The sequence below is a fragment of the Balaenoptera borealis genome (genome assembly GCF_965194805.1).
Source record: "Balaenoptera borealis genome assembly, chromosome: 9".
In the NCBI taxonomy this organism is placed as follows: domain Eukaryota; kingdom Metazoa; phylum Chordata; class Mammalia; order Artiodactyla; family Balaenopteridae; genus Balaenoptera; species Balaenoptera borealis.
The window spans coordinates 44,594,196-44,606,397 of record NC_138873.1 but is presented as its reverse complement, the minus strand read 5'-3'; the positions used below and the strand labels follow the sequence as shown (position 1 = coordinate 44,606,397).

The 12,202-nt window shown below is 40.1% G+C and overlaps 1 protein-coding gene across 5 annotated transcripts in view; it reads left to right on the top strand.

The window, feature by feature from the left end:
- The window catches only part of NT5DC1 (5'-nucleotidase domain containing 1), a 125,708-nt gene that overhangs the window by 102,014 nt on the left and 11,492 nt on the right, over positions 1-12,202 (top strand). For all 5 annotated transcript variants that reach the window (XR_014248212.1, XM_082404831.1, XM_082404829.1 and 2 more), the window contains exons 8-10: positions 1,378-1,475; positions 10,798-10,916; positions 12,018-12,170. Coding sequence is in view for 4 of the 5 variants with exons in the window: in XM_082404831.1 (XP_082260957.1) it covers positions 1,378-1,475; positions 10,798-10,916; positions 12,018-12,170 (370 nt within the window). In the remaining variant the exon portion in view is untranslated. The remainder of the gene's footprint in view (positions 1-1,377; positions 1,476-10,797; positions 10,917-12,017; positions 12,171-12,202) is intronic.

Sequence of the window (12,202 nt, the reverse complement as noted above, 5' to 3'; positions counted from 1 at the left end):
CGAGGCAGCATAAATGCATAGACTTAAAAATAAGACAGCCGTGGGCTCAAGCCCTGCCTTGCAACTCACCCCGTGACCTAGGGTAGGTTCTATGACCTCTCTAAGCCTCAATTTCACCATCTTAAAGATGGGACAGTAATATCTCATAGGTGTGGCGGGAAGTTTAAATAGCGCAATACAGGTACAAGTATGAGAGTAGTTGGTAAGCCTCAGCAAGTGTTAATACTTATCTATGGCATTCTTACGGGCAATGCCAGGGAATATCCATGGTCAGAGCTAGATTCTAAAATGACCTGTTAGATCTCCCCTACTGTTTCCTCAAATTTTAGCAGATACTGTACTGAATTGCCGTGAGTATGAAGCAAATTTTAGCCTCAAAACTGACCTCTTGCCAACCTGTTTAGCTTCCTGATTTCCATGTTCCTCAGCACATGTGGATTCAGATTGGTCTATGGTGTACTTACAGTCTGTCGGTGGTTTTCCGCTTTCTGATTAATGTATAGGTTTGGGATCCTTGAAGTGAATTAAGGCTGCAGCCCTGGATGCTTTGGAAAGTGCCTTTGTAGAGACATTTGCTGTCCTGGTAGTGGGACCATGCTTCCGAATAAACACTTGAGAGTCTTAATTTCTTTTTCATTAGCATAGATTACCAAACTTTTTCTTCATGTCTTAATTCCTCTGCAGTGTCGTTTTGCTGTGTAAAAGTATTCTGGAATGTTGGGTAAATATTATCTCCCCAATGTAATAGTGAGTCTGTCAGGAGCAAGGACTATCTTTCCTTTGCTGTCCCAAATAATCCTTAATATAGTGTTAAATACAGACTAAAAAACAATTATTATTGTTGCCTAAAAATTACCATATTATACTACTACCCTGATTTTCAAAATAAGGTATCTTCACATTTTGAACACTCTCTGAAAGATGTCACCTGATTTGTTATAATGCTAGCTTTCTGTAGGACCCATGTAACACACAAAATTATTAATAACTCTTGATGCTAATAAATCCAGAAAAATTTCAGGCCCCAAATTTGAAAACATAGCTCGTGAATATTTTAGGTGTTAGAAACTGTTGAATTTACACACTATAATTATTGCCATAGTGAGAAAACCAGCTTAGCACCTAGAGTTAATGAGTTAATGTGCTTTTTTCCCCCCTTATGTTTGTATTGATACTTCAGGGTGGTGTCAGGATGATTAGTGCTTGACTACCTTCTATTTCCAGTGTTAAGGTTCACCTTAGAATGTATAGAAAGCGTAGAAAAGTTAATCAAAAGACCAGAAATGATGCTGTGGTCAAATAGGCAAAGATTAAGTTCTGTTTTATATGGACCTTTTCTAATTCCTTAAATTTATGAAAAATATCATTGCTTTTTAGGAATGATTTTGAATATCTTTTTGACATTGTGATTACAAATGCATTGAAGCCTGGTTTCTTCTCCCATTTACCAAGTCAGAGGCCTTTCCGGACACTTGGTAAGTTAACATTTTGTATCTTTACTCTCCTATTTAAGATTTGTTCATTCACTTACTCAATAAATACCTGTTGGCTGACAGCCATGTACAAAGCTCTGTGTTAGATGCAACAAGGGGAATAAAAAAGATACCAGGTGTTCTTTTCCCTCATTGGGATGCATAAAGAAGCACATAAGCAAGTTGGTAAATGCCTGGGATATGATTACAGGTCACGTTACCTGTTGAGATGGAAATGACTGCGTGGTGAGGTAGGGTAAACTGGGAGGCCACCTTAGAGTGCCTGGCCAGGGGACGCCTGTCTGAAAAGGTTAGGTGAGGTGACTTGCCAGGCGGGACCTGGGGGATGAGTAATGAGAGGAGCAGAGGAAGTGTGTCCCTGGCAATGGGACAAACAAATGCAAAGGCTCCGTGTGAGGGTAGTTTGGGCTCGTTCCTGTGACAGAGAAGGGACCTGTGATTCTGGCACACAGTCATGGGCAGAGAAGGGGTGAAATTAGGGAGGCAGGCAGCCTCATACACTGTGGAAATGGTTTTGATTTTTATTCCAAAAGCAACCTGAAGCTATTCAGTTGAGATGTATGAATGACATAGAGACCTTTTTGGCTGCTGGGTGGGGAATGGATTGGATGTGGGGAAGGATAGAGAGAAAGAGGGAGACCAGGCAATTGAGTGTCGCAAGTGAGACATTGCGGTGTCTTGGTCTGAGGCAGTAGTACTGGAAATGGAGAGAGGTAGACATATTTAAGATACGTTGTGCAGATGGAAAACACAAGACTTGGTGATGTTTTAGAAGCAGCAGATGAAAAGGGAGTTAATCAAAAATGACTTCAGGTTGCTGATTTTTCTTTTTTCTGAATTGAGCAAATGGGTAAATGGTGGGACCATTTACAGCCATGAGGAGAAATAGAGAGGAAAAGTTTGTGCAGGGTGGTTCTTAATATAACTATTAAGAACTCATTTTTCAACATATTAATTTTGAAATGACTGTGAATTATCTAACTGGAGCTCTCAATTAGGAAATTTATATAAATGAGCCTGAAGTCCAAGAGAACAGGTGTAGGTTCAGGATATAAATTTGGGATTCATCAGCTCATAGACGGGTATTTAAAGCCTTGGGCTTACATGAGATCACATAGAGGGAGAATACAGATAGGCAGAAGGCCCAGACCAAGCTCTGACACACTCTAACATTAAGGATAGAGAAGAAAGAGTGTGATGTAGGAGCAGACAGATTATAGTGGGGGAAATAGAGTACAACATTCATAAACCAGCAAGGAGAGGAGAGAGTGGTCACCTAAGGCAAATGCTACTGAAAGTCGATTGGAAAAGGAAAGAGAAATGTCCATTGTAGTGGACAAGACAGAGATCACTGGTGTCTTGAGCACTGATAGATATAGAACCAGACTGCAGTATCTTGAAGAGTTCATTGGAGGTAGTGGAACCCATGAGTGTAAACAACTCTTTCTAGAATTTTAGCTATGAAAATAGTCAAACAATTGAGGTTTTAGCTGGAAGACAATGTAGGATCGAGGGCATACAGATGGTCCCCGATTTACAGTGCTTCAACTTAGAATTTTTGACTTCATGATGGTACGAAAGCAATACACATTCAGTAGAAACTGTACTTCAAATTTAGAATTTTAATCTTTTCCCAGGCTAGCAATATGCCTTTTGATACTCTCTCTTGATGTTGGGAATGGGCAACAAGCCACAGCTCCAGTCAGTCAGTACCTCAGATCATGAGGTTAAACAGCCAGTACACTTACAACCATGCTGTACCCATACTGATTCAGTAAATTCCATGAAGTATGCAGTACTTTGTTGTAAAATAGGCTTTGTGATAGATGACTTTGCCCAGTTGTAGGCTAATGTAAGTGTTCTGAGCATGTTTAAGGTAGGCTAGGCTAATGTTCGGTAGGTTAGGTATATTAAAGGCATTTTTTGACTTAAGATATTTTCAACTTATGCTGGGTTTATCGGGTTGTAACTCCATCGTAAATCAAGGAAGACCTGTAGTTTATTTTTTTTAACTGAAATACTCGAATATGCATATATGCTGATGAGAATGGTCTAGTACAGTTGTTTTCAACTGTGGCAGTTTTGCTCCTCAGGGCAAGTTTGGCAATGTCTGGAGACATTTGGTTGTCACAACTTTGGAGGAGGGATACTCCTGGCATCTAGTGGGTAGAGGCCAGAGATGCTGCTGACCAACGTACAGCACACAGGACAGCACCCCTACCGCCACCAGCAAAGAATTATCTGGCCCCACATCTCAGTAGTGCCAAGGTTAAGAAACCCTGGCCTAGTAGAAAGGCAGGGATCAATGGTGTTTTTTATATATTGGTTTAATGTCTTATATAAATCCTTGATGTTAAAAAATAATCAGGGATTCAGTCACTTTGCTGTGTACCTGAAACTAACACAACGTTGTAAATCAACTATATTCCAATGTAAAATAAAAATTAAATTTAAAAAAAAGAAATAATCAAGGAGTCAAATAGGACTCTTCGTATTAAACCAGGAAAAAAAATTTCAATGTTTTTCCCTTCTTCACAAACTTATATTTAAATACATTAAGTACTCATTAGATGTTTATTTTTACTTTTATCTTCAAGGTTTTCATATTTTGTTCCAAGAAAATCTGTGTCTGTTCTATACCTACAGTAGTACTTATGCCGTTTCACCAAGATTTTTATTAAAATTTTACTCAGACACACAAACACCAGTAACAGAAAACAATGCACATTAAAAATATACCAAATTTTTTAACATATTGGAGACCACAAATGCATTAACTTATGCTGACAAGTTACTGTACTTTGTGCAGTATTTCTATTTAATTGAAGAGTATTCAGAGATATAAGGGTAAGCTTTTAAAAACTACAGCCATGTAGAGGTATCTATCTTATAACCTCTGTGCGGTATTTTCTTTTGGTTTTACACTATCAAATTGGATTTGAGGGCTGACATAATAATGGTTATCCAAACTATATTTTCAGATATTATATTCATTAAAAGACTTGATAGTCATCTTGGCTGAATTTATAATATGAAAATGTTATAAGTCTTAACTTTAAGAGTTGAAAAGTCTGAATGGATGAAATAGGACCCAAAGTCCTGTCACCATTGTCTATAATGATTAGAATAAAATGCCTATGGACCTCAGAATGTATGGGATTTCATGCTTTTATATAGATATAGAGCTTGTCTCAGTTTTTTCACATCCAGAAGGGATTAGACTAGAAGATCTCTAAAGTACTTTCCAGCTTTAGTTTTCTGGTCCTCTGATTTAAAATATTTTGGTGTAAGACACAGTGAATCCTGCAGTTTCTGGAGCTGATACAAAATAGTTTATTCACATTTAGAGGGCAAAAGGATTGCCAGAACTATTATTAATAAGAGGTTCATACTGCTCGTATTAAAGAATCTCTAATACATTGTGTTCTGTTACAGTGTTTATTTTGCTGCTGATTCTGATTCTTCTACCTCTAACTGCTCTATCTCCGTTTCCACTGCTGGTTTCCCTTCACCTTTCTCGTTAAATGTCACTACTCTATAGCGTTCTGCATTGACCCTCCTTTCTTCTCCTGCTGTTGTCAGCTCTCTACCACCCTCTGGTTTTAACTGTCACCTGTTCGCTAATGACTCCTAATTCCTTAATTCTTGGTTTCCCTTTTCCCTGACTTACAGAGATCTGTTTCTATCTGTCTTCTAAGCTTTCCATGCCCCAGAGCCCTGGCATCACATGAAACTTGACATACCTATAACAACTCATTAATTTCCCATATTCCATAACTCTGTTGTAACTTTTCGAACCACAGATCTTGCCCAAGCTAGGGAAATCTGTCATCTTCAGCTCCTCTCTCCCCTTAACAACTAACCTATCCTCCAGTTTTCTCAAGTTTGTCACCTGCCACTCCCTTATCATCCCTTGTATGAATTGGCACAGTGTTACATCAGGTCTGGGTGATTACAGTACTTAACTGATCTCTCAGCCTTGTAACCCGCCAGCCATCCCACATACGGCAGTTAATGTTATTGTACAATACAAGTCACGTCAGTTGGCCCTTACGTGACAGTCCAGTGTCTCGTAAATCAAATCATTGCTCCAAATGATTAAAGTCAGAAGTAAAATTAAGGCAAAGAAGCTTGTTGGGATGGAAGGCACGGTGAGCCAATCCCAGAGACCCCAGCGCTGCAGCATCCTCTGCGCAGTCGCACAGGACTGATGGCAGCCGTTGTCATGGCGGCGCGGAAAGGGAGGGTGGGGACTCGGCAGGTGGGGGGCTGAGCCCCGTTCAGCTTGATCCCTACAGGGGCTTAAGGACTGTTTGGGGGCGGGGAACCTCTTCTAGGCAAAATCTGTTATCTCACGACTCGGCTCCTCACCAGAGCTAAGGCTTGGTGGGGGGAGGGAGTCCGTCCACCTTGCAAGATTGTAAATTCAGTGGGGAGAGGGACCACGTCAGTCTCCGGCTACCACCTACCCCTCCCTGCGCCGCCCAATTTGGGAATCATGACCCAACTTGCTGTCTTTGGTGTCTTGGCCTCAGCTTCCACCTATCCACTGACCCCCAAATGCCTCCCCAGCTGTCTTTGCCAGAACCTCACACCGTATTTTGTCTTGTACACCAGACACCTCCACCCACTATTCTGAAATCAAACTTGATTCTCCTTCCACCTTGAAAGCAAACAACAATCAAACATGCTGGTCACCTTGTATATTCCTTATCTTCGTTACTTGACCAGCCGCTGAATAAACCCAGCTGGAAACCTTCATCATCTTCACACTTTCACATCCAGGAGGCTGTGCATCAAGTCCTGGGGGTTTTTGTATGTTTCTTGTTTTGTCTTGTTTTTTTTTTTCATAAAGTCCTGTTTAATCTACCTCAGAAATATCTCATCTCTGCCGTCCCCTCCCTTCCCGTTAAGCTTTTATCATTCTTCCCCATTCTACCTCGTCCCTCTGCCTCCCTTTATACCTCTATTTCTATCTCTTGCCCACTGCCCTCAAATACTTTTCATTGGCATAGATTTCTATTTGCCACTTGCTTTTAATTTCAGTATATTTTGTATTGCTCACTTATTACTGTTAGACTTACAATATATTTAATATATTTATCACACACTGAATCTCATTGGCTCCCCACTCCATATAGCACCCTAAGGCTAAATCTGGTTGCTAGGTTACCTTTTCATCTTCATTTTCACTGCTCCCCACAGGTGCCCATTACTCTCTCCTTGGTGAAATGAATGCCTTTTATTGTTCTATCAGGTTTTTGTTTTGTTTTCCTGCTATTCTTTCTACATCAGTGTTTCTCAAACTTTACACTCAAATCACCTAGGGATCTTGTTAAAATGGAGATTCTGATCCAGTGGGGCTGGGCAAAAGGCTTCGATTTGCATTTCTAAACAGATTTTCTGTTGAAACAGATGCTACTGGTCAGATCACCAAGACGGACTTTAGTAAGACCAAGAGAATGTCTTAGTGAGTACATTTAATTGAAGGTTGTTATTCTGAAAAGAAATAAACTTCCTATCATTTTAGGTGTGGAAATGAGCTAGGTAGTTAAGCATATTTAACTAAACGACCAAAGCCAAAGTAGATAGAGGGTAAGAGTAAGAGTTTCACTTTCTGTTCTATGAAATTTGCTCCAGCTCACTGGTAAAGTATTTATTTCCTTTAATAGTATAATTTCCATTTTATAGTCCCCAACACAGGCAGGCATTTTAGGAGGTATTTTACTTGAAAAGTATCTTACTGCCTATTCCAAAAACAATGGAGAAAGTGTGTATGAAAATGCATAATTGGTGGGAAATTTTTCTAGCTCAAAATTGAAGAAGGGATTTGTATATAAGTAAATATGAACTGTTCAGTGAAGTTCATATACGAAGGAGTCCTAGAATTCAAAACAATTATAAATATATTTTAATCATAAATCACTGTTAAGTAAACCCCTAGCAAGTCAGAGATTGCTCCTAGAAAATAAACATTCTGAGCTCAAGAACTCAGACCATCTAGTTCACTGCCATATCCCTCATATCTAAATTGGTTTGTAAAAGATTGCTGAAATAAAGAGTGAAAGAAGAAAAGAAAGAAATCCTGGTGGGATTTTGTTTGACCCCACCAGGCGAATTCTGTCATGTTTGTAACTTTTTCCTTGTAACAACATTTCACATGTCTATCAAAAAAGGACTATTAAATAAATCATGGAATTTTAAAAAAACAGGCAGATCACAATGTATTATCAATAAAATAAAGTAAAAAAAATCAAGTTGCAGAACAGTGTGCCGAATATGCTGATATTTGCATTTAAAAGGGAGGAGGGGTCACGGGTGTTGTATTAGTTTGCTAGGGCTACTGTAACAAAATACCACAGACTGAGTGGCTGAAACAATGGAAATTTCTTTTTTCACAGTTCTGGAGGCTAGAAGTCTGAGGTCAAGGTGTCAAAAAGATTGGTTTCTTCTGAGGCCTTTCTTCTTGGCTTGTAGATGGCCATCTTCTCCCTGTAGCATCACATTGTCTTTCTTCTGTGTCCTAATTGCCTAATTATGTGTCCTAATATCCTCTTTTTATGAGGACACCAATAGTATTGGATTAGGGCCCACTCTGTGGCCTCATTTTAACTCAGTCACCTCTTTAAAGGCCCTGTCTCCAAGTACAGTCCCATTCTGGGGAACAGGGTTAGTGCTTCAGCATATGAATTTGAGGGGACCACAGTTCAGCTCATAATAGATATATACATGTGCCCAAACTAATCAAATTGTATGCTTTATGCCCAGTTTATTGTATGTCGATTATACCTCAATAAATGTATTTCAAAAGTGGAGAAAAAGAATATATATTTATATTTGCTTTTATATGCATAAAAGAATGATTACCTTTTGCAGAAGAGGTGAGCACATAGCAGGTAGAGTTCAAAAAAGAGTCTTTTAAAAAAACTTAAATGTATTACTGATTCAAAAACATCACACAAATACATACTTTTAAAACACTGGTAAGGTAGTAACACCAAAGGCTCTGGGAATTGGGAGAAGCTGCTGGGAGCTGCCGCAGGAGCCAGTTCTGACATCACATCAGTCAGGCCCAGGCACGTGAGTTCTCTGGCTCTCTGTCTTATCTGAGTCGTGGAGCTTGCTTTCTTCAAGGCTGTCAGCCATAGCCGTGACTGTATCATTTCCCCATATTAATTTTGTAACTATTATGCTGACTAAAAACGTACTGTTTTGCTTTTTTGTTTTTACTTGTTCATATGGTCTTACAGTTAAAAAATGAGAAGATTTACGTTGTTATTGTAAAACACAGCTGTATCCAGAAGTAAATTATAGTTTTCAAAAGAGTTTTAGTTTGATTTACTATTTGCTTTAATTGATTGTTGTCTTACTCCTTGTCTTCTAGCCCTAATTTGAAGTCCTTTGAGGGGTGATTGTAGCAGTTTGGTAACTTTGGGCAGATTCCTTAGCTTCTCCAGATATCAGTTTCTGCGCCTGTGAATTGAAGGGATAGCAGCTAAGACTTCTTCAACACTATGTGGCGCACACTCTTCCACATGCTCCATCTGTATTAATTCACTTATACACTCACTCTATGAGGGAAGTACTGTTACTATCCCCATTTCAAAACTGAGGAAACAAATCACAGTCACTCTCTTATCCCCTTTGTCCTCCTCTGTTTTTTTTCTATTGTATTTATTATCTTCTAATATACTTTTTTTTTTTTAATTGATTTATTTATTTTTGGCTGTGTTGGGTCTTTGTTTCTGTGCGAGGGCTTTCTCTAGTTGCAGCAAGCGGGGGCCACTCTTCATTGCGGTGCGCGGGCCTCTCACTATCGCGGCGCGCGGGCCTCTCACTATCGCGGCCTCTCTTGTTGCGGAGCACAGGCTCCAGACGCGCAGGCTCAGTAGTTGTGGCTCACGGGCCTAGTTGCTCCACGGCATGTGGGATCCTCCCAGACCAGGGCTCGAACCCGTGTCCCCTGCGTTGGCAGGCAGATAGATTCTCAACCACCGCGCCACCAGGGAAGCCCCTCTTCTAATATACTTTTTAAGTACACTTTTTCAAATCAGTGTCATCATTGTACTGCTTGCAGGGCACATTTATTTATATTATGTGAAAATGAAAGTTCATATAACTGTTTCCCATAGACCATGAAAAGAAGTGTGAAAATATTTGGGTTTATAAAGATTGTGCTTGAAGCTTCCTTGAGTTTGTTCCCTTGGATTGTATTGCTTCCACTTCATCTCTGATGCTTTCACAGCCCACATTGGCTCCCTGCTGCTGGAATTAATAGCTTTCTGAGTCCCACAGCTTCCCAGTTATGGAGGTTCTACCAGAGCCCTGGAAGCTGCCTGGCATGAATTAGTACCCTGCAGAGCAGCTTCCAGTGTGGCAGCTGGAAACGGGGAGGGGGAGGGAGGGGTTTGTGTAAAGTGAGTATTTTGTTTTGGTCTTTGTATAAAGAAAGGTTTTTTCCTTTTCGTTAATTACTGAGTCCCAATATGTGAGAACTTACGATTCTGTAGATTTGTTTTGTTTTTAATAAGCAATGGAAAGATGCCCTTCCCACTGTTCCTGTACAGTGGGCCTCTACATATCAAATGTACATTTGCTTTCAAAAATATTTGCGTAAATTACTCATTTCCCAGTTGCCATCAAACCCACATTATTTACATAGTAAGACATTCTGTGCTAAGTACAGACAGACAGACAGACATGAGAAATAATTGGTTTTCACTGTGTTTCTCCAGGAATATGCTGAGTCTTCTTAGACTCTTAATGTTAGGCTAATACATGGTTGGTTTTTTAACTACTCTTTAGAGAATAGTAGGGTTTTCATTTGATTGTGTAGAAGAATTAGAAAATGGCTGCTGAAATGTCAACCAAATAGGCATAAATATCTCTTGACCTTAAGCTGGCGGTTGCTGTGATATGGCCTTAATTATCTGTAAATGTGTTTTTAGAATTCCTTGTTCTGGAGGAATTCACCTCATATCACTGTGATATGTTGGACTCATTTCTTATCACCAACAATGGGGGAGACTCTGCCTTTGTGAGGGAAGAGGGTGTTTGGATATCTCTGTACCTTCCTCTCAATTTTGCTGTGAACTTAAAACTGCTCTTAAAAAAAAATCTTTAAAAAGTATATATATTTATGTCCATGAAGTGGTTATGATATATAGGTGATCACTGAATGCTAGCACCCATCCCCACATGGTTCCTTCTTGTACGTGTCCTACAGCCATGCCAGAGTGTGGTCTGTCCAACTGGGTGCTATCACTTGATTAAAAAGTATATGATTGTCAAACTGTGTTTTCAGAGAATGATGAGGAGCAGGAGGCACTGCCATCTCTGGATAAACCTGGCTGGTACTCCCAAGGGAATGCTGTCCACCTTTATGAACTTCTGAAGAAAATGACTGGCAAACCTGAACCCAAGGTATTTTCTGACTGAGCCCAGTTTACAAGGGCTTGGAGATATAAGCCCTTGTAAACTAAAACCATAACTCTAAATGCATTCAGCATAATTATCTGTGAGGGAATCATCTGCCTCTGCCTGTCTGCCAACCTCCTTGTCTACCTCTTCTGCTTAAATAAGCCTTTCCTTTGTTGATGTACATTGAGTCTTTCTCTGTAACAGAGAAAAGCAGATATTCCAAGCAGGAGGCCACAGACCTGAGAGATAACAGTGGAATAGTGTGTGGGTTACCCGAGGAATGTTATCCTGATAACTGTCCATCAGGAACATTTTTATGTGTAAAACAAGCAGTAACTGATTATACTATAGACTGAAGACACATTAGCTTTTAACATCCTGGCCACACTGTTGATGTTGGACATTGGTATATTTTTAACAGCAGGATGCTTTCTTCTAAAAAACGTTTGCCAGGAGCCCCATGAGAAGGAGGGTCAGTGGGTCACTGAGCCCTACTCCACTGGCTCGTACACTGTCACAGCCCCCTGGGGACTCCTGCCTTGGAGGTTCTAGTTCATGTTCCCTTAACCTTGTTTTCTCATCTGTAAATTGAGAGACATGGACTAGATCAATGAGGCTTTGCCTCAGAACGCCTGGGAAGTGTCCCAGAGTCCACCTGCCCACGCCCACCCACTCTCAGAGATTCTGCTTCAGCAGGTCTGGGTGGCGCCCAGAAACTGGTCGATTGGTTGTGTTGTGCATTCCTGCTAATCTAACCCTCTGTAACAGGTTGTCTCCAATATCTCACCAGCTCTTCAATTCCAGGGGCAGGTTTAACTGTAAACATATGTGCTCTTTCATTTTCATTTCAGAAAATTGAATTCACTTATCTTCTGCCTTTCTTCTATCTGCAAATGAATTGTGTAACTTCTTAAACCTGACACCTTGTGAATCAAATAGGACAGGTCACCTGTGAAGTTATTCAAGGAAATTTAAGACGTCTATGCAACTTGTACATCACTTACTCTGATACCTGTTGAGGGATTTTCTTCTGCCTTCTATAAAATGAACACTACTCTTTCACAATTCTCATGTCTCAAACAGAATTTGCCATCTGACTTACAGGTTGTTTACTTTGGTGACAGCATGCATTCAGATATTTTCCCAGCCTGTCATTATAGTAATTGGGAGACAGTCCTCATCCTGGAAGAGCTCAGAGGGGACAGAGACGGGAAGCCTGAGGACTCAGAGCCTCTAGAGAAGAAAGGAAAATATGAGGTAAGGGTCTCCTTTGGTTCTTTCCTTGAAAG